Below are 26,359 nucleotides of genomic sequence, written 5' to 3'. Positions count from 1 at the left end.
GTCGAGCCAGAGTCTTATAGAAACAGTCTGACAACACGCAGCCTGTCTGTGTGTTTCCACGGAGACCAGACGTCAGACCGACACTGAGCTTCTGTTAGCAACATGGAAATTATCCTGTGTGTCCTCACACACACACACACACACACACACACACACACACACACACACACACACACACACACACACACACACACACACACACACCACACACACACCACACACACACCTGAATGAACAGGTCGTGTTTAGGTTGAGCTTTATGACACAAAGTCTGCAGTGTGTGTGTTTGGATTTTCAAAAAACACCTCTCACTGTTTTCCACAGGATTTACTGTCTCTGTTTTTTCTGCCTCTTGAAGTTATAAAGAGTCTTTTGTTTCACCGTGTTTTTTGGAAAAAGATCTTAAAAAATATTTTGAGAAATGTGCCTGAGTAGATCTGGGGAATAAGGTGGTTATAACCTTTTTTTTAATTAAACACAGCCGCAGTGCATTCATGTGTCGGTGGGGAAAACAGAGGCGGAAGAAGTATTCAGATCCTGTTCTTGAAGTAAAATGAGCAATACTACAGTGTAAAAAAAATACTACCTAACAAGTAAAAGTCATGCATTCAAAATTGTATTCTTGTAAAGTGGAAAAAAACACAAAATCACAGTATCAAACGTACATATTATGCAGAAGATTTGCTTCTACCAGTGTTTTAATGACCATTACTGATGCATTAAGCAGCTGATCTAATGGGAAAACATTTTAAATGACATGTATACATGTGGGTAGGTCATTGAATCACATTTTATAAACCGTTCGTGGGTGAAAAATTAACATAAAATGTAACTGTTCCTATTAAATGTAGAGAAGTAAAAAGTAAAATACTTCCTTTTGAGGTGTAATGAAGTGGAAGTATAAAGCACCTAAAGAAACGATTTAACCAAACCGTGACGGAGGCTGTCGGTGGAGCTCTGGATCTATTTTTACATCCAGTGGGTGGTGTTTCCTCAGCTGGGTGGTCTTTGGGTCAGAGCTCCGTCTGTCTCCTCAACCCACCGGGGTCGAACCCGATCAACAGTCCAACACACAGATACTGACTGTGTCCTTTAGAAACATGAATCCTGATTAATTAAGAGGAGATGCACAGCTCCATTTTTGTCTATTTTGCTTCTACAACACATCTTCTTTTATGCTAATGAAAAGAAAAACATCTAAAATACACATTAAGGTGTTTATTTTATTACTTTCTTTATTAGTGTCTGTAGATTTCTCTTAAATTAACAAAAAGGTACCATTAAATAACACCTAATTTACATATCTAAAGATAAGCTTTTAATGCAGAAAAATAATTGTAACGTTAGTAATCAACTTGGGAAGTTTCATGGTGATAACTAGTAGTTAATAAGTTTACCCTGTTTACCTGTTGTGTCTTAAAAATGCATGTAATTTAACAACACATAATTTAAAGGCCGTTTTCTCTAAATTAGGTTTTTCTCAGAGTCTGAGCCAGAAATCTCTTCAGTTGCACCAAACTTTACAGTTTCATTCCTCTCTATATGCTGAAGGTTTCTACAGAGGGGTTTGTTCATAGCTCATTCATATCCTGATTTATAGAACATTATATTACTAAAAACATGGAGAAATTGGACTTTTTCAGTGAAGTAGAAGACGTACCTGGGTCCAACTTTTGGAATTGAAAACATCGGAACAATCCTAGATTAAGACATTTTTAGACGCTGAGACGTCTTTTTAAGAATTTCCAACGAGGTAGTTAAAGTGTTTTAAAAGTTTTATTTTATTTCTGAAGGATGTTTTGTCTGTAATCAAATGGAGTGACAAGGTTTGTGTTTAATTTATGACAAAAGAGACGGAATGTCTTTAATTGAGACGACTGCTGGACCGTCCTCTGGTTGTGGAAGCAGTTTCTGTTGTTGTGGTGGGTGAACTGGGTTTGAGGGTTTCTCATGTGCTGGTTTCAGGACTAGATGAGACGATGAGTCCGGTCTGGACCACATGCCGACGGTGGAGTCCAGTAAACAACGTAGTAACTCACATCAGAGGGCCGGAGAGAGACTTCATCTCTAATTCTAATTAATTCTCTTCTCAGATGATTCACTGTCATTAAAGTATTAATGAACATTTAGTATTCAATAGAAAAGTCATTAAGTGGAGCTCAAACAGAGGAGGTCAGGGTTAGACAGTGTGTGTTGTGCTGCGCTGACCCCTGCTGGTAGAATCTGAGTATTGCAGCCTGAGTGTGTGTAGTTTTCCTCAGTACATTCCCTTTAATATCACTGTTAGAGATTTTGTATGTGTTATTGTTTCTTTTTTTTGTGTGTCATATTTGCAATCTTTTAAATATCTTGTAGTTATTTTAGTTTTTTGTTAAATATTTTGTCTGATTGTGCTTTGTATTTTGTAATTGTCGTATAATATTGTGACGCCGATGACTTCTCAGCCGCGCAAGATGCATTTACGAAACTTTAAAGGTGTGTAGTTGAGATCAAAATGAGTCAGTTCCCACCTGGATCCTCATCAGTTCCTCTTCTGTTTGTGTGTGTGTGTGTGTGTGTGTGTGTGTGTGTTGTGTAGGTAAGGACGAGGTGCGTGGTCAGCTGGACAGCGCGCTGCAGGACGTCAACGTCCGCTACGCCGTCCTGGAGGAGACGGAGAAGAGAGCCGTGTGCAGAGCGCTGATAGAGGAGAGAGCTCGCTACTGCAGCTTCGTCAGCATGCTGAAGCCCGTACTGGTCAGTGCTTTGTGTGTGTGTGTGTGTGTGTGTGTGTGTGTGTGTGTGTGTGTGTGTGTGTGTGTGTGTGTGTGTGTGTGTGTGTGTGTGTGTGTGTGTGTGTGTGTGTGTGTGTGTGTCTGTGTCTGTGTGTGTGTGCGCTAGCCTTTAAAGCCTGTTTAACCAGAATAATCATAAATGTGTGTTTGTGTGTGTAGGACCATGAGATCAACATGCTGGGTGAGGTGACCCACCTGCAGACCATTCTGGAAGATCTGACCAACCTCACAGCTGAGCCCAATAAACTCCCACCATCCAGCGAGCAGGTACCTCCCTCTTCCTCTTCCACTTCCTCTGACACTTCCTCTAGCGCCACCCTCAGGCCATACCAGCTGATGTTGTACATATCTATTTTCTTTATCCCACATAAAAGTATTATCTGTGTATCATAGTCTGATATATCTTTGTCCTCTGTGCCATAGAGCTCCATTTTTGTCCCTAAAACCACTAAAAACACATCAATGAGCCTCTCTGTTTCACATGTTCCTTCATCACCATGAACACACACACATTGTTGTTTATTTTTCTCAATCTCACATGCACCGTCCTGCTGCCACAAATACTCACTAGAGCACAAAATGTGGATTCATCCGCCGCTGAAAATAGTCCCCTAACAAATGCTCTATTATTCCTGCTTGTAAGACGTTTCATAGCTGATGTAGGAAATTCCAAAGGACTTTAAAGAAATAAACTTTATATTTATGAGCCTTTATGAAGATTAAAGTCTTCAGTAGGAATGTTTTGGTTTTGGGAAGGGAGCTCTGAAAGTAATGAAGGGCAGAAAAAACACATTTATTCACATTTCTTTGTGTTTTATTTTTGTTCCTCAGGTGATTTTGGACCTGAAAGGTTCTGATTTCAACTACAGCTACCAGACTCCTCCAGCTTCTCCCAGTAACACTATGTCTAGGAAGAGCAGCATCAGCAGGTAGCGCACACACACACACACACACACACACACACACACACACACACACACACACACACACACACACACACACACACACACACACACACACCACAGCTGGTTTACTCATGGCTCCCATTAGTCCTGGAAATCCTGGAAAACACACGGAAAGACCATTATAAAACACATGGAGAAAGTCCAGGAAATCCTTGTGTTGTCTTTGAAAATGACTTCGACATTCTTTAATGTATGTTCAGGATCATCTTAATGTTCAAACGGTAGATTATTTTTTACGAACAAGCCGCTCTCGGTTATATTGTTAAAACGCCGTGAACACAAATTCAGATCATGTCACATGGAAGCACATGCAGGTCGGATGACGTTGCATAATGATTATTTCTTCCCAACTTGTTTTAAACGGCTGAATTATTTACAATTGGTTAGCATGTTTGTTTCTAAACACATAAGACATGATTTCATCGATCAGTTAAAGTCATAGACTGCATGTCTTTAGAACCAGACTTCTGCAGAGAGGAACATTTTAGTGTTTTCCTGTCTGTCATACGAGCTAGATCATCACTGAAAACCTCACGGAAAAAAGAGCTCTTGAACTAACAGCATTTATAATTGTAGTACAGCGGCTTGTGTTTAGACATCATTTAACTTTCATGAAGTTCGGCGACTTTTATCAAACGTTTTGCAGCAAAACTTGTTTATGTTTCTTAACACGACTTTGGTGAAAAAGTTGTGGTTTGTTGCTCCTAGTAAAACTTGTAAAAACATGGTTCTTCTGTATTATTTGATATCTACAGATCACAGATGTGTTGGTATTGTTTATCCGAAAATGAGTTTTGTTTTGTTTCCGCAGTAACTACCAGTCTGGATCAGTGAGACACGTTCCCTCCTTGGACTCAATCAGCTGTGCTGTCGATGGAGTACACATCCAGGTAACACACACACACACACACACACACACACACACACACACACACACACACACACACACACACACACACACACACACACCCAGAGTGACTGTTTTCAGATTAGTTTCTCAAAATGTTTTTGTCCTAAAAATAACTGAACTCTTTGGATGACCTTTAACCTTTCGGATATTACTTATACATGTATATATGGCCAAAAGACAGGTTTAGTTCCAATGAATAGAAATATTAAAGCTACGACGTACAATAATATTTTGGATTAAAGGCTGTTTAAGCAGCAGATTAACAGTTTTGGAATCACATAGTTTCTGTTTATTTTCAAACATTTGTTTATTGTTTTCAAGGTAACACATGTCATCACATGTGACTGAGTGTCCGCATACTTTTGGACATGAACTTTACATCAATGACACTCAGAGAAATATATAATTTCAGCCAAACTCATAGAGGTATGCTTTTATCATTTAAATTCAGCTAAACTGCTTATTCTGTGTAAACATGTTTCATATCTTAAAGGTGCATTTCACTCATATTTTAACACACACACACACACACACACACACACACACACACACACACACACACACACACACACACACACACACACACACACAGACCCACACACACACACACACACACACACACACACACACACACACACTCTGACGCCCCGACTGCCCCCCCCCGACTGCCCCCCTTTTTAAAATGACACTGTGAGGATTTTCAAAATAAAAGCTTTTTTCCACCGTGACGACGACCACCAACCGCTCTTAACCCCTCTCCTGTGTGTAGCGCTGCTCCTCCCCCTATCTGCTGATTGGCTGTGATGAAACCGGGCGCTCCCTCAGCGAGGGGAACTCCCCCTCTCGACTCGGTCGCCACGGCAGCCGCGGTCGCTACGGTTACTCTGCGGGCCATGGCCACCAGCCCTCGCTGAGCCGCCGCGTTAGCCGCAGGGATATGACCACCGTGAGAAAAAAACCAAAACCAATCAACTATTCCATTCCTCCCAACCCGAGTGGCGTCCCGTGTTTTTCCCGTTTTGTTTTCCATCGGTCATTACCTCCCTCGTTTCACCGTTTGATTCCCTTTGATTCCACCTTTTTATGTCCCCGAATTCATCCACAACCTCATAGATCTCATATATCTATAGAATCCAGCTCTGGTTTCATCCCATAAAGTAATATTCAACATAGTTCCTACATGAAACTTTTTACATTTGTGTTTGTTCACATGTAAAGTGATGCGGTTTTGTCCGTCGGTGTATTTATGGTGTATTCTCTGTTTAATTGGTGTCCTGTTTTAACGTGTTTTTACGTCTCTTTGTATCGTTATGAATCTGTCGCTTTGTGTCTTTGACTCTTCTGATACATTGTGTTTGTCTTTAAGTTCTTAAAAGAGTAAAAGATTAATAGATTCTTTCATTTTTTGGGTAAACACTCTTTAGTTTTTCAGCCCGTAGTCACCTGACTCTTTTAAAGTCATTCAAAATATCTTTAATAATTGATTAATAGTTGTTTTTCTTGGTTTTGACTTTCTTTTTACAGTTACTATAATTATTTACACTTAAATAAATATTAAGCAACAGTAGTATTATCCCCGACCAAAAATCTAATAGTGACACACACAACATTTATGATCAGAATCCTAAAATGTTTTATTCAAAGAATTGACAGAGTTAAGAATTGAGCGGCACATTTTAAAGGGTGACAATAAACTAAACTCAACCAACAGAGATTTAAATGTTAAATCTCATCTGGATTTTACCCGGACACAAGACACTTGAAACGACGAGTGTAAACGGGTCCTAAATGCCCACAAACATTTATTTATTTATTCTATTTTCATGAGCAAACTACGTCCTTGAATAATCTATAAAATTTCAAAATAAAATAGCGAAAGACGCCCATAAACATTTTGCACATTCCGTCCAATCAGCAGTCTATATTCTGTGTCCTTTATGTTGACGTTCACTCTGACATCACACGTTCGGTAGATTGACTCTGATTGGTTCGTTGTTCGCAGGACGCCGTCGGCTCCAACCTTCAGCTCGCTGCTGGAGGGAGCGGGGGGGCAGAGAACGGCCTGTTGGCCCCCCCGCTCAGCATCTACTCCCACGGAGAGAGAGCGAGAGCCATGTCTGTGTCTGGGAAGGTAAGACACACACACACACACACACACACACACACACACACACACACACACACACACACACACACACACACACACACACACACACACTCAGCAGGAGATCTGATCTCCTCTCCTATCTATGCCGTCCCCTTTCCTGGTTTCCCCTCCTGATCTCCTACTTTCCTTGTTTCATCTCCTCTTCTTGTTTCCCCTCATCACCCCCCTTTTTCCTCTCCTCCTCTCCTCTCCTGGTTACCCTTTGTCATCGCCCTCTTTCCTTGTCTCCTCTCCTCTCCTCTTTTCCCTTAGCATCTCCTTCTTTCCTTATCTTGTCTCTTCTCCTTGATTCCCTTTCCATCTCCCTCTTTCCTTGTCTCCTCCTCTCCTTGTTTCCCCTCTTTTTGTCTCCCTTTTTTCCCAATTCTTGTTTTCTTTCAAGGTTTCCTTAAATCTCCTCTCCTTTCCTTAAGTCCTCCCATCTCATCTCCTTGTTTCCGCTCCCCTTTTCCTCTCCTCTCCTTCTCTCCTCGTTTCCTCTCACCTTCTGTCCTCTCTATTTTTTTCTGTAAAAACCTGTGAAATTATAAATTAAACTTTATTGTAACAAACTTTATAACCTAACCACCATGCTCTCTCTCTCTCTCTCTCTCTCTCTCTCTCTCTCTCTCTCTCTCTCTCACACACAGTCTTGCTCGGCCCGGGATCAGCTGGCGTTGACGTTGGGTGCGTTGAATTCGGACGCCCCGCGGAGCAGCAGGGACTCTCTGCACTGTTCCAGCGGCTACAGCACCCAGACCACCACCCCGTCCTGCTCTGAGGACACCATACACACACACAGTAAGCACAGAACACACACACACACACACACTGATAGACACAGCCAAAAAGCAACAAAACAATTCATTTTCATCCTTTTTAGTAAATCATCTGTATGACTGACCCTCTCACCGCTCCTCTGTTTCTCCTGGTTCTGTTTGGATGATACTCTGTTGACTCCGTCTCTCATCTCAGTTTCATAGTTTCTCGTGTACTCTTGTATCGTTACCGGTGTACTTTTCTCCTCTCTGGTTCTCTGTTGTGTTCTTCCGGTAGTTTTGTGTTCTTCTTGGCTAAACTTCCTCCTCCTTCTCTTCCAGCTGTAAGGAGAGATCCTCCCCTCTATGGTAGGTCTCTGACCAGCTGTCTGTTTAAGTGTCTGTCTGTCTGTCTGTCTGTCTGTCTGTCTGTCTGTCTGTCTGTCTGTCTGTCTGTCTGTCTGTCTGTCTGTCTGCCTGCTTCATCTCTCAGAGACGCTCAGGGTTCATTAGCATGTCGTCACATCTACATTTGTTTTTTAGACAAATACTTCAAGTTATAGAAGAACCAAAAAAAATCAGCTTTTATTGACCAACAAGGCAGAAAAAGCTTTGAGTTGCAGCTTAATAAGTTATTAACCACAAACTGTAGGAACGACCAAAACATAAGATGAGCAATACTTTCTATACATGTAACAAAATAATCATCAATTAAATCAGACCTCATTTGCCTTCTTCTTACTTTAGATCTGTGAAGTTAACAGTTCGTTATCAGACCTGAGGAGGTAAAGCTTAAATGATTGGTTTGTTTGTAAATTATTGGTTTCTGAAATGTCAGAAAAGTCTTCAAATTGTTTATTTAGTTTGAAACCTTAAGATAAATTGATTTACCATTAAACCTTTTGCTTCATAAATTACTTTAATGTTTTATCTATTGTCAAAAAGTATTGTTGTTTATTTTTAATTTTTATATTCAAGCTACAGATAAATTAATTGTTTAAGTACTAAATCATCATTTGTGAAGATACTTCTCACGTATTAAATAATAAATAAATGTTAAATAATTATGTGTTTTAAATAATGAAAACGAGAACCACAAAAACCAGTTACAGTCATTTGCCTCCTCATTCTTTGTGCGTTTGACCTTTTCATAAATTCATACAGTTTTGCGTCATTTCCATGAAGTGACGTCTGTTTTATTTAACTTCATTATTCAGACGTGTGTGTGTGTGTGTGTGTGTGTGTGTGTGTGTGTGTGTGTGTGTGTGTGTGTGTGTGTGTGTGTGTGTGTGTGTGTGTGTGTGTGTGTGTGTGTGTGTGTGTGTGTGTGTGTGAGTAATCGGTTTGTGTAGATAAGAGTTCCCTCCATGATGCATCCCATAATTGTGACTGATGTGATTACGTGTTCCTTCTGTCAGACGAGGAGATGAAGATCAGAAGTGTTTAGTCTAATGTTTCCTTCTCTCTTTCTCTCTCCAGTCGACTACGAGTCCATCTCTCTCCACGGAGACGCCGACTCCTTCTCCCTGCACCACCTCTCCCACGGCAACAGCCAGTCCGACTTCGACAAGTCCTCCACCATCCCGAGGAACTCCGACCTCAGCCTCCAGTACAGGAAGTTCGCTCAGTCCAAGCGCCCGGCCTCCACCGTCAGCCTGCTGGCCGAGCCCGAGTTCGCCGGCAGGTCCGGCGCCCACCAGCTGCCGTCGCACACGGCGACCATCCGCCGCAAACCGTCGTCCAAGCCGGGGTACCGCAGGGGCACGATCAGCGGGGGGGTTCCCATCCCCATCTGCACGCCGCAGGTTCCCCTCAAGGCCCTCGCGGGAAACGGCGGGAGCGACGAGAACGTTTTCGCGGTGCCCTCCGCCGTGGGAGCGGGAGGTTTAAATTACAGTAAACTCTGCACCTCCACCCAGAGCCTCAGCGCCTTACCTCCATCCTCCTCCCCGTACTACCAGCTGGTCCCAGGTCAGATGCCCATCCCGGTGCCGGTGCCCACTGTGCCCTCCATGCCACCGGACGGCGGCAACGCCAAACAGCAGCAGCAGAGACAGTACCAGCAGCAACTACAGCAACAACAGCAGCAACAACAGCAGCAACATATCAACCATCTCAATCAGCAGCAGCAGCAACGCAATCAGCTGCAGCAGCACAACCAGCAACTCCACATTCAGCAGCAATACCATCAGCAGCAGCAACTACAGCAACAAATGCAACATCAACAGGCACTGCTCCAGCAAAACCAGCAGCTGCAACAAGACCAGTATCAGGAGCAGCTGAACCAGCAGCAGAAACAGAAGCTGTACCAGCAGCACCAGGCCCAGATCCAGGCCGCCGCTCCCCAGGCAGAGCCCCCCGGTTTGGGCCACATCGCTCACCACCAGCCCCAGGCTCCTCCGCCCTCCAGCCCGGACCAGGACCAGTACCCGGAGCCGCCGCCGCCCCATGAGGGAGGCGGGAACATGCTGAACCAGATCAGATCGGTGAGGCTCAAAAGGACCCTCACCAACGATCGCTCCGCCCCTCTGCTGCCGGCTCCGACCAATCACAAATGAGGCCGAGGTTGTTTGGGTTGTCAGCACAGACCGCACAAATCCAACAAACACGCAGACTTCCTGTTGAACACGAACTGTGGAACTTATCAATCGCTGGAACTCGTCGTGTGTCTTATTTTATTTTCTTAAGATCTGCTTCCTTTTTAGGCCGTTTAGTTTGTTTTTAAACATTTTTGGGAGACTTTGTCGTCATTTCCTGTTAGCGATCGACCGTCTTTTGCCTTTCTTTTTGTTTCTGGTTCATGTTTGCATTTCGATTGCGTTTCTTTTTTTGACCCAGTCTTACCGATTGTTTTTAGCTGATCGTTTATGTGGCTTGTTAACGAGCCAGACAGGAAGCTGTTGGTGTCTCAGATCCTCTTTTCGGCTCCTGGGTGTGTTTGATTTGCCTTTTTTGCCTAGACTCCCAGGAGGGTGGGGTTAAGTCATTAGTCCTGTAGCTCCGCTGTTGTCACCTGGTTGAACCACGGTGTGTGTGCGTGTGTGGAGGTTTTTAATTGGCTGGCTGTGGGTCAGTGTGTCGGTCCGGTTTATCTGAACGAGTGTTTGGTTTGTTCCCGGTCATCTCAAAGAGTCGAACCCCGAACAAGATGCTCAAGACACCGGGTCTGTAGTTTGTAAATATGTTGGAACAAAATCACTTCTTCTGATGCGTACGAAGTGGCAGCAGTGCCCCCCCCCCCCCCCCTCCTCTCCACCCTGGGGATGCCAAATGGTGCCGCCGAGGGCTACAGTTTGAGGAATTCAGGATTATAAAATGTTACTGCGCGCGAATGTCTGGTTTACTGTGTAAATAATTAGCTGGTTAATAAGAGGAATGATAACGAAGAAGCTGGCGGCGATTTGTTGGCAACTTTTTAGAGGCAACTACGGATGACGTCGTTGCTGAGAGCATAGCGGGCTATGAGAAGCAGAACAGTGGACACGACGCCATGTTAGAGGACGTAAACAAACCACAGAAAAGTATCTTTTTTAGATTTCTTAATTGTAATAAATATAGATTGATATTTGCTTTAAAGCATAAAGATTTATTTTGATAAGGAACCCTTAAGTTTTAGAGTTGTGACCAGGATCTAGAGGACAAACTCTGTACTGGAGCCACTGTTTCTGATCGTTTCTTGTCACTTATTGGCCGACATACATACACCGGTACAAATATATCTATTTGCCAATAAGTAACAAGAAATGTCAGCACAGATTTTTTCCATATTTTTAAATTAATTTACAAACATTGTCTCCATTACGAAGTTTCTCCGTCAGATCCATGAGAATTATTTTTTTAAATTTCCATTTCAGTAAATGTTTTGGTCACAATTCTTCTTCTCTTCTTAGAACCAAATTTAAAGGCTCGTTATTACAATTATGTTTTGTGTTTATGATCAAAATAATCTTTACACAGAAACAAGTAAAAACAATAAATACATTTTCTTAACAGATGTTGCTTAATTTGATAGTTAAGATAATCAGGCAGCTGATTTTACTCTTGAATTTACTATCAATCATTTTCATTATTGATTAATCTGGCCTTTACATTTTTAGAAATTTGTGAAAAAATGCCCATCACATGTTCCTAAATTTTTGAGCTGGAAGAAGTGAATTCTTTGTGTATTTCCATCTGATTTAGTTCCCGTCAATCGACTGATTGTTTCAGCTGCAATTATTTATTTTACCGTTTTAAACTGGACATTTTTTCCGTCTGTTTTTAGAGCTTCGATTCTGTTTTCACTCCTCCAACATGGCGACGTTTCCATCTGAACTATTAGAAAACAATCTTCTACTTACTGATCTCTGATTTACTTCTAACGCAAAAACCTGTAAATCTTTACCATTTAAAGAAATGTCTTTCTGCTTCTACAAATACAGGATCTGATATGTTGAATAAAAACACTGCTATTTGATTTTGTTTGAGTGTTTAAATTCTGCTCGCTCAGCATTTTAACTGGAAAACCTTCTTACAGCCAATCAGAGCGCAGAACTGAGAGGAGTTTGTGTTTGCTTTAACTTTGAACTTTAAATTAAACTATATTTATCTACAGTAGAGTTTGGCTGGGCTCCAATAGCTGGTTCTATTCTGGATCCTGTTCAAATTCGGTAAAATATTTAGATCTAATAATAATTAACCTTTTAATTCTCATAATAAATCTCTTATTTGAGATTTCAGCTCCTCTCCATGTTCAACTGTAGCTTGATCATTTTGTACAGGTTCACTTAAAGAAGTCAATCTTAATTTGCATATTTTTTTAAATTGTCATGAGCAAAATAATCTCCGTCTCCCGAACATTTCACTCTGAATAATGACGTGTTGCCTCTCAAAGTTGCCCGCCGAGTTTTGATTTCACACTGAGCATGCTGGGAAGCAGGGCCGTAGCCTCCACTGAGGACCGAGGTCATGACCTCTGTTTATGTTTAAAACGACACAAAGCTGTAACTAATGATTATTTTTATTATCAATAATGTGACAATTTTTCTTCTGTAAAATATCAGGGAATAGTAATGAAAAAAATGACATCCAAGAGCCAAAGTTATGTTTTGTTTTGACCAAAAGGTCCAAAATCAAAATACATTTTAACATTTGCATTTGAAAAGATGGATCCAGCACATTTTGTTTACTATCTGTTCAATTTAATTAAATTTTTTTTTTTTACCAAAGTTTGAATATGTAAAGAAAATATGTTTCCAGTTAATAAGTAAATATAATTTAGTGGTTTTCTTAAATACATTCAAAATTGAGCAGAGTTTGGTTGGTGGGTCTCAATTTAATTGAAGCTCAGGACCTCAGTAATTCTTAAATCCTGGTTACGGCCCTGCTGGTTGCCTGGATGAGACCAGCTGCATTCTGGGAAATGCAGTCCAGCCTTTGGTCAACTCTCCTGGTCTCTTCTCAGAGAAACTTGTATGTGTATTTAGAGATTTAATGCAGCTGATTCAAGTGTTAATATTTTTGATGACACAGAAAAGCTGCCTTCTGATATTCGATTGATTGATTGATTGATTGATTGACCCCACAACCCCACAGCAGTTGTGTGTGTGTGTGTGTGTGTGTGTGTGTGTGTGTGTGTGTGTGTGTGTGTGTGTGTGTGTGTGTGTGTGTGTGTGTGTGTGTGTGTGTGTGTGTGTGTGTGTGTGTGTGTGTGTGTGTGTGTGTGTGTGTGTGTGTGTAAATATTAGTGCTTCTATTCCTGGGAGAGATCTAAATCTATATAAAAAAATGTATACATATCCTGATTGTATTTTTGTTGATTTATTGATAAGACAATGTGATCAGATATGAAACGATGGTCGTCACTCGTCATATTTTTGTAGAAAAGCTTTAACGGAGGAAACCCAGTGAACTTCCTGATGTCTGAGGATCTGAAACGTGATTGGATGTCTTGACTGTCGAGGAAGCGAACGAAGGACAATCAGATGTATGAACGACATGAACCAACAGAATGTAGAATTGATTTGTTCATCATCTTTTGATGTTCGCTGTGGGATCAATAATAATAATAATATTTGATTCATTGATTCTGAGGCTACTGTTTTTTTTGTGTCCTGTATTTACTGTCAATACGCAGCTGGAATAGTTAACATTTAGTGATTTATGGGATACATTTTTCCTTCTTTGACCTTTAGGAAAGCTTTTATTTCTAGTATAGTATGACGAAAAATATCATTAAAAAAAGGTATAGAATAGATTGTCAAAAAAAGAAATGAAATAAAAGTCATAGTATTATATGTTGAAAAATAACATGATCAAAAAAGTCAAAGTAAAGTATATCTAAAAACTTCTGAAGAAAAAGTCATAGTATATATAGTATGTCGAAAAATATCAAACAATTCATAGTATAGCATGTTGAAAATGATGTCTAAAAGAGTCATTGTATAATATGTTGAAAAATGTCATGAAAAAGTCATAGTATGGTATGACGAAAAATATCATGATAAAAAAGTCAAATAGTATAGTATGTCAAAATATTTCATTAAAAAGTCCTAGTATAGTATGTCGTAAAATGTCACGAAAAAAAGGTATATAAATATATAATATATATAATATAATATATAAATAGTGTGTGGTCATTAGTCATAGTATAGTATGTCGAAAATGATCACTAAAAAAGTCAAAATATAGTTTCTTGTTAAGACTCAATTAGAAATGGAAGCAACAAAAAAAACTTGGGAATTGATCAGATAAAATAATTTATTGACAAGGAGCTTTGCAGTTTCACAAAACAAACACAAGGAGGCAAACTACACATAAAAGAAACGGACAGCTGATGTGTTTTGAATCAAATAAACAAATAGAACTGAACTAAAACCTCACTAATAGAGCATACGTGAATATAAAAGAAACATAAACATACATTTTAATGAGTGAAATCAGGAGGCAACGTACAAAACTATACCTGACCCAGCCTCCAGATAATTAAGAAGTCACTCAATTTTTATATACCACAAAGAAAAAGTCCTAATATAGATTGTCAAAAATAGTCATGAAAAATGTCATCGTATATATAATATGTCAAAACCACAGTGAATATTAAAATCCAGTCCAAATTTCCACCAGGAAAAGAAGAACCATAAACAATTGGAAATATATGCAAAACGAGATATGGATACTAAATGTTCACTTATTTTAGAGTATTTCTCTTAAGCTAAAGAATTGAATAAGCCTTTTATACTGATAATAATAAGAACAGCAAGGATTTGAATTGTAACTACTATGTAAAAGTAGAGTAAAAGGTTTTTTCCAAGAATTAGGTCAAAGTTTAAACACATTTAATATCAACAGCAGCAGGCGAGAGACTGAACGATCTCTCTTTATTCAACCTCGGTTTTCTGTTTCTTTTATGTTCCTCACCTGCTGTGTTCTGAGTCAACTGATGCCAATTGGCAACAGGTGGAAGGAGAGGGATTTGAATTACACACACACACACAAGTAAATCAAATCAGATGTTAGTGTGTTGAGATCAGACTGTTTACAGTGTTAGTGTGTTGTGATCAGACTGTTTACAGTGTTAGTGTGTTGAGATCAGACTGTTTACAGTGTTAGTGTGTTGAGATCAGACTGTTTACAGTGTTAGTGTGTTGAGATCAGACTGTTTACAGTGTTAGTGTGTTGAGATCAGACTGTTTACAGTGTTAGTGTGTTGAGATCAGACTGTTTACAGGCCGGTAGAGTCAGATTCACTTCTAACAGAGAGACAGGTGAGCCGCCAACATCTAAGGCACTGAGTCATCGTTACACAGAAACACTGACACACACACCGACGTGGTGAGTCAGACTGACCCAGATCCTGAAGGAGATACGTTCTCTCCATGTGGCAGCTGTTCAATGATTCAAAAAGGACACATCACAGTGACTCTGCACAAACAAATGCATGTCAGGTGTGTTGCACTAGTGTTGCACCAGCTGCACTTCCACTCTGCACCACTAGGGGGAGCAGCAGACCACTCTCATTTGTTTCTATTGCACATTCTTAAGGTTTCTCAAAGTGTGGACTGGAAGGCTTCACATTTTCTGTCTAGTGTTTTATATGGTCCGACTATATCTGCTAAATGTACTCAAAGTATCAAAATAAAAAGTTCTCAATAAGCACGTAAAATGTCCTCTTACTGACTATTACTGAACATTATTTTGATTTTTAATACTGATGCATTAATATTTTGAATTATTTATACACTGTACAGTACAAATGGTGGCCAGTGGTTTCCTATTTAGGGGTCTGGCTCCTCCAAGGGGTCACATGACAAATCTGAGGGGTCGTTAGATAATAAATAGGAGAGCAAAGACGAAGCAACACACACAAACAAGTTGTCACTTTTTCTTCTACTTTGATCGAATCTTTGGGGGTTTCCTGTGAAACAATGGATCATTTGTGAGAGAAAATAAGAAACAAACCTTGTCATGGGACTAAAGTTTATCCCTGAGAACAGTAAAGTGTGTACTTAATAGAGAGCCATTGTGACGGTCATGATGACTCATGGTAACAGTAGATGACAGTGAGATCACCTCTATGAAAATCATTGCCGTACCAAATGTAGTTTGAAGCTTCGGAACTTCATTCAAAACCTTGACATTGGAATTTTAAATCAGCAATCGAATGCTGCGCAGCTGTTCTTTTTTACTAATTATGTTTAAACACAATTTATTTCTGAACAGTTGCAGATAAAGATAAGACTTCACTAATGTAAAACTATATTTTTTGCCATCTCATGTTTTTATCTAACGCAATATTCTGCTTTAACCCATATTTGTTGTCATTTAGCCTTTCAAAAACAAAATGTTCCCTACTGCACACAAAGGGAAGCACACCCTGATGGGTTTTATTGATTCAAGTGAATAACTAGAGAGAGAAGGTCAAACTACTGCCTTTCCTCGCAACAGCAGCTAAGAAACTGATCAGGTGACGACCGTTTATCTTCAGACGGAAGTCATTTTAACTGCCGAGGTGGAAACTTCTCCCACAGAATGTTAAACTACAAAACACCTGAAGTTTCTCCACTGCCACTGAGCAACATGTCGTTTTTTCAGGGCCATTAAAAGGTATGTTTGGTGAGTGTCGAGGTGTTGCAGCCTAAACAGTTGAGCCACAAATTAGGAGGGGGTCCAGCAGGGGTCCCCTTTAGGATCCCTCAAGATATGAAGGCTCTTCAGGCGTGCTTGTAGTATTCAAACACAGAGGCTATGACATCATATATCAGCTTCTGGGAAGACAGCCGTGTACCATCATGCACCAGGGTGAGTTATAACAAAGACAAAACCCTGGTTCACAGCTAAAGCTAAGGCTGCAAAAGCTACAGGCATCTAGCGCCTTGTAGACTATTGTCGCAAATTCGCTTCAAACCGCTTCCGGTCTTAATGCAGCCGAGGTGGCGTATGTTGATGCATCGTTTACACATACCAAGGACACATCTCCACTTAATTTAGCATCTGCATGACAGCAAAAAACACAAATAATAAATGTTTTATATAATTGTAAATAAATTCAGGCAATAAGGGGTTAAGAGTGAGAACTGTGGCATCAACCCACACCTCACAAACATATATATTTGTATTATACTACATAATGTAAAGCAGGATTTTACTCTTGAAGTTGGTCGAAGGGAGCTCATTTTTAACTATTAACTCATGATTATTTTCATTACAGATTAATCTGCTGGATACATTGTCCTGTATTAGATTGATTATTTGGTTCGTAGAAAATTCTGGAAATAGAATTAGAAATGGAAAATAGGCCAGTCACCTTCATAATGTTTGTTTTGTCAACAACAGCAAAAAAGTCCAAACCTCAACATTATTACAAATGAATTAAAATAATTAAAAGGACAAAGCAGCAAATATTCACATTTGTGAAGCTGGAACCAAGAGGTTTTTGCATGAAAAAAATAATTCAAAACATTTTTTTAACTAATATTTCGAAGCAAACTGTTGACGTCGTTTAATTAAAGAAATAAAAACATATTTTCTAGGTTTTCCAATGTTTTTTGTGCAGAAATCTTAATACGAATTGTAGACATTAGTGTAAAATATAATCTGAAAGTAAGTGACCTTAGTAAAGGTAGAAATGGGCATAAAAAGAAAAGTTCAAGTACCTCAGATTTGGATTTAAGAAGAATAATTCAACCACTGCTTACGTAATCAGCAAGTAACTGAACCACTAGGAAATGTAAAAAAAAATAGAATCAGGGAATTATGAATTAACTACAGATGCTCTGTTCCTGCTGAATTTGTGTAGAAAAGTGCAACACCACAGCTTCAGACAACAGCTAAACAAAATGTCTCCAGTGAACCTGAACAAGCTAGCATACTAACATACTAACATACTATACTAATACTAATATTAATTCCCCTTAGATACATATATTTTAAATAAGAGTGGGTACACAACTCATTTTTTATCAAACATGGCTATTTGTGAGCAGGTTTTTTTTTTCTAATGGACATAAAATAAAGTAAATTTGAATAAAATTGTAACCAAAACAAGATAAATTGTCTTCTAAAAGTGTGAGGGAGTAGTTTACGTAGAATACAATTTTAGAGAGTCAAGTAGCTCGGGTTTATTCTTTCTATCAATGTGTCTCAAGGATTTTAAGTGACAGCCAAAGGCAACACCGCCAGCCTGACGGTGGTCGACCGGTTCAGCAAGGTGGCCCACTTCATCCCTCTGCCTAAACTCCCGTCTGCCAAAGAGACAGCCGAACTCATCTCCATCCACGTCTTCCGCCTACACGTCGTGTCTGATCGGGGTCCCCAGTTCACCTCCATCTTCTGGAGGGAGTTCTGTACACTGTTCGGGGCCACCGTAAGCCTGTCCTCTGGGTTCCATCCACAGTCCAACGGCCAAACAGAGAGGAAGAACCAGGAGATGGAGACCGCCCTCCGATGTCTGGTCTCGCGGAATCCTGCCTCCTGGTCCCGCCAGCTGATGTGGGTGGAGTACGCGCACAACACCCTGACCAGCTCCGCCACCGGCCTGTCTCCTTTTCAGTGCGCCTATGGCTTCCAACCTCCTCTGTTCCCCGCACTGGAGAAGGAGGTTTCCTGCCCCTCAGTCCAGACCTTCATCCGCCGCTGCCGTCAGACCTGGACGAAAGCCCGAACAGCCCTGCTTCGGTCCGCCGACCGCTACTCGAATGCTGCCAACCGACACCGCACTCCAGCCCCCGTCTACCAAGTGGGGGATAAGGTGTGGCTGTCGACCCGGGACCTACCCCTGTGGGTAGAATCCAAGAAGCTGGGGCCAAGGTTCATCGGTCCCTTCGAGGTCGAGAAAGTCATCAACCCAGCGGCAGTAAGGCTCAAGCTCCCGAGGTCCATGCGCATCCATCCCACGTTCCACGTCTCCAGGGTGAAACCAGTCAGGGAGAGCCCCTTGATGCCGGCGGCTCCTCCTCCTCCGCCTCCTCGCCTCATCGAAGGAGGACCTGTCTACACCATCCATCGCCTGCTTCGCTCTCGTCGCTGGGGTCGGGGTATCAATACCTGGTGGACTGGGAGGGATACGGTCCTGAGGAGAGGTCGTGGGTTCCAGCTCGCCACATCTGTGATCCTCGACTCATTGTTGCTTTCCATCTACAGCACCCGGACCAGCCCTACAGGAGAAAGACCCCTGCCAGAGACACTCAAGAGGCTCCCGAGTCAGACAGTGAGGCCTCGTCGTCCGGGTCCGAGGAACCCTTCCTCCAGACCCCCCACCACCCACCCTACTGAAGATCCGGACTCTGCGGCCTCGGAGGAGTACTCCTATCAGTGTTGCTAAAGGGGGTTGTGTTAAAATGCAAACACGTCAAGGTTTTTCCACTGAAAGCGAGCAACATGACGTTTGTCAGGACTGTTAAAAGTAATCAGATCCCAGAAGACAGCAGGTTCCCACAACAGACAAGGTGTTATTCAGATTGGTGTCGATCTGACCGTTAGCTCCTGTCTGTATGCAGGATCGCTGATGACCCCGCTGCTGGAAGAGATTTTCCCCAGATTCACCTGTTGCCTCCAGTTTGTCAGGAAGTTTGTGATTTGGATGCTGGGACAGTGAGCTGGGTAGTCTAGTTGTTCATTACTTGATTATGCTGTTGAACCTACGGTTGACTACATTGTGTTGAAGCATACTGTAGGTTCAGAAATAAATAAGTTTAGCACAACATTATTAAGAACATGAACCCCTACTTAACTGGTCTTCATTTTCCAAAATCATCCTTAGGGTTAACGTATCTTAGTCCACAGAGTTACAAAGGCTGATTACAAGATCATTTAAGCCTTTAGGAAATATTGTTAAGGTCTTCAACAACACTTTGAAGACCTACCTTATTAGTAACTCTCACCAAAAAAGTGAGAATATCAGCTATATCAGTGTAAACTAAATTATATGAAGTATTTATCATTTAACTTGTTACAATAGGTTTTTAAAAAACTGTTGCGGCGTGCTTCTAAATTGAGTTCAGAATAAGATGAAAAGAAGATAACTGGAAGCTTCGTTACATTTGATTTCTTTTTTTTTTTATTGGGCAAAATGAAATCAACACCTCAGATCATACATCACTAAGCTGCTGCAGCTTCTACACAAAAAAACAATTAGACATATAAAGCACAAATGATCTCCTAACCCCCATGGTGCATGTTAATCGGCCTATCAAGCGACCCTGTTAACTGGCGACTTTCAGCCAAATGCGTTGACATAGTTACGACGTCTGTTGTAAACAGGAAGAGCACACGTAAGTAGCCTTCCTCGTGAATGCTGCAAGTGATGAAGAGCAGTACAGACTTACAATTAAATGGGCGCCTGGGTGCAACTTCTGCCCCCCCCTCCTTACTGTGTTGACCCCTTGGCCAAATGTGTGTCCTTCCTGCAGGTCTAAATGCAAATGCCCCTTTCCTGCCTTTTGTTACTACTTGTAATTACCTTATGTCTGGTCAAGGTCTTCCCTTACCTTTTGTTCCCATTTACATACAGTTGAACAACTGCTTTGACTTTCTGTATAAAGTGCTTACGTTCCCTCTGCTCTGGGTCAACTCACCGGCTCAGATGTGCTCTGTGTCTGTCAGTTCACCAGTGTGCCGGCATGCTTCATTAAACTCACACCACCACAGCAACTTCTGAACTGGACTTGAATGATTTTCTTCGACACAAGTTGGCCAATCTTTTTTTTTTTTTTTACACACAATGATATGAGTTCGAATCCCGCTAAAATATATATTTTTTTTACTTGTTGTATATGACACGTGTTTACCCCAAACAGACCCCGGTGGCGATTATGTGTATTTACTAACTTTATTATTTTAAAGAAACAGGAACTACCTTCCTGTTTCGACACATAAACAACATGCAACGTCTCAAACGTGAGTGGACTTCCTTAAAAGAGACTCTAAATCAACGGTTAACAAGGTCGCCTGATAAACAGAACACCGTTTGGGGGACTATCGGCTAATAAAGTTAAAGTCTAACTTCTAAAGTGATTTTTAAACCAATGTAGCTCTTGATTATCGTCGAATTAGCAAGCTAGGACAAAGACAAACCAGGAAACACAGCGTGTCATTTTGGTCCACAGACGGAGAGAGAACTACCTTGGTAAAAAATTCCCACCATCCACTGAGAGAGAACAGACACTGGAGAGAAAACTGGAGTGCTACTACTTCAACCTGCTGTTGACTCCACACGCTGGGTGTAAGTATACCATTACCAAAGAGGAAACCAACTCTTAACACTTACGTTAGTTAAACTGTAAGCACTAGCTGATTTGCACTCTGCTGTCTGCCTGCTTTGTTTTCAGCATTTCTGGCTTCCAGATCAGAGGAGGATCTTCCTGTTGTCTTTTCAGCATTTCACAAACACCTGAATACTATGTGCTGTTGCACAAGGCTTTACAGCCTTGTTGCTACACAGCCACACAGAATAGTCCTGCAGGCTTAATATTCTTCTTATTCTCCATCTTCCATACAAAAGATAATGAAAAATGATTCGAAGTTTAAAACGTGAACATACAAAGGGGAGAATACCATGTAATGTAATCTAATGTTATTGTATTGATTTAGACTTTAAATGGATAATCAAATAGGGGAGGTCGTTTCTGCATTTACTGTCATTGTAAGTGGTCTAGTATGGTTTTTATTATTGTAATAAGGTTTCCCCACTATGTCACACATAAGGAGCAGAGATACTCAGAAGTTAGGAGTTGTTGGCCTTTTTTTGCATGCAATTGATTTTAAACATATAAAGTTTACCTTACCATTTTTAAAATGTGTTCTAAGTATATTCAATTTATTTCAATTTATTTTAAATAGCCCAAAATTACAAATTTGCCTCAGAGGGCTTTACAATCTGTAGGCATGCAACATCCTCTGTCCTTCCCTCACATCGGCACAGGAAAAACTCCCCTAAAAACCCTTTAACAGGGAGAAAAAAGGAAGAAACCTCTGGGAGAACGACAGAGGAGGGATCCTTCTCCCAGGATGGACAGAATGCAATAGATGTCATGTGTACAGAATGAACAGCATAACAGATTTACAACACATTCAATGTATATGACATGAATTATTCATATAATGAGAGTAGTAAGCAGAGTAAGGAAGGAAAAAATTAAGACTACTTATAATAACAGCAGCAATTATTATAGAAGAATTATAATTATGAAATAGGGAATAGTGATAGTTATATGACTATTAATAATAATGGAAGTAGTACAGCCACGATTTATGGAAACCTGCGAGGTGAGAAAGCACAAAGACTCCAGGGTAGAAGAAAAGCCAATAAGCATAATAGTCTGTATGTTGTTTATTTACATAAAAACATTGTCTTCATTGTAAATTGGCACTTGTGAAAAACTTGCATTCTGAGGGGGGGGAAACCACGAGATGTACGCACCTTCGAAAGCGGCGAGGACATAACCGGATGTTATCCTTGAATACAGACAGGAAGTCCCCATCCAGCCAATCAGACGTAAGATGATTCAGGCTAGACCCCGCCCTCTCAGGAAGCGAATGTAACGCTCGTTTTCATTGTTAACGTTCATCAGTTTGCCAACACACTCATACACACTTTCACACACTGAGATTTTACCAGAGGAGAAGTATGATGATGTTGACAAGAACATATTCGGCTATTATGATGATTATTAATATGTTTAGGATTATTGCAATGATAAATAAAGATTAGGGTGGTTTCATCTAATTAAAAAATTCTAATTTTATTGTATTTGACCCCAAATGAATAAAGAGAAGACGTGAAATAGATAAACGTTTCAGTTCATATTCTATCAACGTTGGATTATAACCACTTCAAAAGACCCGAATTACCACTTTAAGGACGGTAGGTTTTGGTTGTTATACATTTTTATACAGTCTGTGTCATTTCTTAATCAGGCATATTTTTTAACAGGGTGGGATTGTTTCAGTGGGAGAATGAAAAGAGCAATGTCAACTTGTTTTATCAGAACATGTGCATGCTTCTCCTTTCAGCAGCCTCCAGCGTTCAGCACAGTTATAAGCAAACTCAGCTAGAGTTTTTAAACTTCACCAAATTGAATTCAAACCAGGTCATTGTAATTTGAAATTACACATTACAGCACAGGTCTTAGGTCCTTAACCCACCAGGAGCAGTAAATCACGTGAGATTGATTTACCTTTGGCTTATCACATCTAACAATTAAACATTTACAGAACTCTCACAGGGTTCCACCCTATACATGACTCTCCTGCGACAAACCAGGAAATACAGCGTGTCATTTTGGTCCACAGACGGAGAGAGAACTACCTTGGTAAAAAATTCCCAACATCCACTGAGAGAGAACAGACACTGGAGAGAAAACTGGAGTGCTACTACTTCAACCTGCTGTTGACTCCACACGCTGGGTGTAAGTATACCATTACCAAAGAGGAAACCAACTCTTAACACTTAAGCTAGTTAAACTGTAAGCACTAGCTGATTTGCACTCTGCTGTCTGCCTGCTTTGTTTTCAGCATTTCACAAACACAATGGCTTCCAGATCAGAGGAGGATCTCTCCTGTTCTGTCTGCTGTGATATCTTCAAAGATCCTGTTGTCCTGTCATGCAGCCACAGCTTCTGTAAAGACTGTCTGAAGAAATGGTGGAGTGAGAAACAAGAACGTGAGTGTCCAGTTTGTAAGAGAAAATCAAGGAGTCGACCAACATGTAACCTGGCTTTAAAGAACCTGTGTGAGTCCTTCTTACTGGAGAGAGATCAGGAAGCTTCAGAGACTCTCTGCAGTCTGCACTCTGAGAAACTCAAACTCTTCTGTCTGGACCATCAGCAGCCGGTGTGTGTCGTCTGCAGAGATTCAAAAACACACAACAACCACAGATTCAAACCCATCAATGAAGTTGCACAGGATCTCAAAGAGGAGATCCAGAAATCCCTGAAGCCCTTAAAGGAGAAACTGAAGCTCTTTGAACGAGTGAAAGGAAACTGTGATCAAACAGCAGAACACATAAAGGTCCAGGCCCAAGAAACAGAGAGGAAGATTAAGGAGCAGTTCAAGAAGCTTCACCAGTTTCTAGAGGAGGAAGAGGAGGCCAGGATCTCTGCTCTGAAGGAGGAAGAGAAGCAGAAGAGTGAGGTGATGAAGGAGAAGATGGAGGCTCTGAGCAGAGAGATAGCAGCTCTTTCAGACACAGTCAGAGCCACAGAGGACCAGCTGAGAGCTGAAGACGTCTCATTCCTGAACAACTACAAGGCTGCAGTGAAAAGAGTCCAGCAGCGCCCCCTGCTGGAGGATCCACAGCTGCTCTCAGGAGCTCTGATAGACGAGGCCAAACACCTGGGCAACCTGACCTACAACATCTGGAACAAGATGAAGGACATGGTCTCCTGCAGTCCTGTGATTCTGGATCCAAACACTGCTGCTTCAGTACTCATCCTGTCTAAAGATCTGACCAGTGCGAGACGTGGAGAGAGACAGAAGCTTCCTAATAATCCAGAGAGGTTTGATACCCATCACCCTGTCCTGGGCTCTGAGGGGTTTAACTCAGGAACTCACAGCTGGGATGTTGAAGTTGGAGACAGTAAATGCTGGTTTCTGGGTGTGGCGACAGAGTCTGTCAAGAGGAAGGGGAGAGTTCGGTCTGACATATGGAGCATAGGATTCTCAAATGGTAAATATAAAGCCTTCTCTCCATCCACCCAAACAATCATTGTCGGAGTGAAGAAGAACCAAGAGAGGATCAGAGTAAAACTGGACTGGGAAGGAGGACAACTGTCGTTCTCTGATCCTGACACCAACACACACATCCAAAACTTCAAACACACGTTCACTGAGAGGATGTTTCCATACTTCAGTAATAGTGATGAATTCCCAATTAAGATTTTACCAAAGGAGGAGGATGATGACGAGGTCGACGACGATGATGATGATGATGATGATGAAGATGATGATGATGATGATGATGATGATGATGATGATGATGATGATGATGATGATGATGATGATGATCATGATGATGATGATGATGATGAATACAACAGATACAGCGATAACAGCCATCGTTTTTCTCAAAGGTGGGTCAATCATTTTTTGTAAGAAATGTTATTGTAGTTGACCATGAATTAATTGTCAATCAGGAGAACCGAAATAGAAGAACAAAAGGAAAAACATGTGAGACAAACACGGGACAATCGAACTGATAAGAATCATTTTTTATTTTACTTAGTCTGTTAGATGTCTGATTTTTCATGATGCTCGTGATTTAGGAAACTTAAGTTGACGCTGCTCTTCTGTCACGTTGAATAAGAAAATCAAAATGTAAATGACTGATGATGTACGTTAGAATAATAATGTCTTTTGATGATACTGTCTTTAAGAAGAGTTTTCAGACTTTTGAAACACTGATTCATGTTAATCTCATTGTGAGAGCAAAAGAATGAGCAAGAATGTTGTTGGTGTGAATTCAATCTGGGACGAAACACACTGGCAGCGTAGCTTCAGAGTGTGATTTCGGCTACAAGACTTTTGGATGTATTTTCTTTTTGATTACATATTTCAAAAGTTTTTGGTCAAAATGAGACGTTCTTGACATGCAAAGTTATCTTTTAAACGGACAAACATCATATGTGTCATTCAGGGCACAATTCATATGACTCTCGCCATTGACTACTATATATGTTTTTGCCAGTTGCCATGGTAGTTGACCGTTCATAAACACTTGTCATACTTTTATCTCAATAAATCCATCACACACACAGTATTGTCTGTTTGGTTTGTTCTGTAACCACACTTTTAAGACCTACCTTTTTAGTAAAACTTACCAAGAAAGTGACATACTGTTTATACTGAATTCTATTAAGTATCTCTCATTTCTCATTTTTTGGTTAAAATGCGGATTAAAATAACAGCTGCTTTTGAACTGGGCTCAGAACAGGATGAAAAAAATGACCGGAGGCATCATTACACTTGTGTTTTTGGGGGAAAAATACAAAAGTGTGTGTCTGCTTACCTCTTAACAGTGTAGTTTCACTTGAAAAACTCAGACAAATCTAACATCTGGACGGTGTTATGAGGCGGTAACTGCCTCATTAAAATAAGTATAAAAGGACAAAGGATGGGTCATCTTTTCAACTATGTGTAACAACAATACATATATCTTTTCATTTTAAAAGTGCTACATATCTCTTCTACATGACCCGTAAATCACTATAAATGTCTCTCAAGCTGTATGTTGTTTATTTACATGAAAAAAAACCATAGTCTTCCTTGTGAGTTGGCACTGCTGACAAATTTGCATTTAGAGGGGGGGACCAACAAGACGTAACGTTGCTCAC

General features: G+C 40.7%; 2 protein-coding genes across 3 annotated transcripts in view; both read left to right on the top strand.

The window, feature by feature from the left end:
• Positions 1-13,199, top strand: part of mtss1 (MTSS I-BAR domain containing 1) — a 53,632-nt gene extending 40,433 nt beyond the window's left edge. The window contains exons 7-14 of one of the 2 annotated variants that reach the window (XM_054616998.1): positions 2,579-2,736; positions 2,934-3,041; positions 3,606-3,703; positions 4,551-4,629; positions 6,652-6,780; positions 7,446-7,596; positions 7,896-7,922; positions 9,033-13,199. In XM_054616998.1, coding sequence (XP_054472973.1) covers positions 2,579-2,736; positions 2,934-3,041; positions 3,606-3,703; positions 4,551-4,629; positions 6,652-6,780; positions 7,446-7,596; positions 7,896-7,922; positions 9,033-10,111 — 1,829 coding nt within the window. In that variant the 3' untranslated portion in view covers positions 10,112-13,199. The remainder of the gene's footprint in view (positions 1-2,578; positions 2,737-2,933; positions 3,042-3,605; positions 3,704-4,550; positions 4,630-6,651; positions 6,781-7,445; positions 7,597-7,895; positions 7,923-9,032) is intronic. The other variant, XM_054617000.1, reaches the window with a different exon arrangement.
• Positions 13,200-20,921: 7,722 nt separating this feature from the next.
• Positions 20,922-25,775, top strand: LOC129106019 (nuclear factor 7, ovary-like). The gene is made up of 3 exons (XM_054617319.1): positions 20,922-21,252; positions 23,322-23,437; positions 23,544-25,775. The coding sequence occupies exon 3, from the start codon at positions 23,559-23,561 to the stop codon at positions 25,119-25,121; it is 1,563 nt and encodes a 520-aa protein (XP_054473294.1). The 5' UTR covers positions 20,922-21,252; positions 23,322-23,437; positions 23,544-23,558; the 3' UTR covers positions 25,122-25,775.
• The last annotated feature ends 584 nt before the right edge of the window (positions 25,776-26,359 follow it).

This window comes from Anoplopoma fimbria, chromosome 17 (assembly GCF_027596085.1).
Source record: "Anoplopoma fimbria isolate UVic2021 breed Golden Eagle Sablefish chromosome 17, Afim_UVic_2022, whole genome shotgun sequence".
In the NCBI taxonomy this organism is placed as follows: Eukaryota; Metazoa; Chordata; class Actinopteri; order Perciformes; family Anoplopomatidae; genus Anoplopoma; species Anoplopoma fimbria.
Note: the sequence above shows the minus strand (reverse complement) of the source record. Positions and strands in the feature narration are given on the sequence as shown.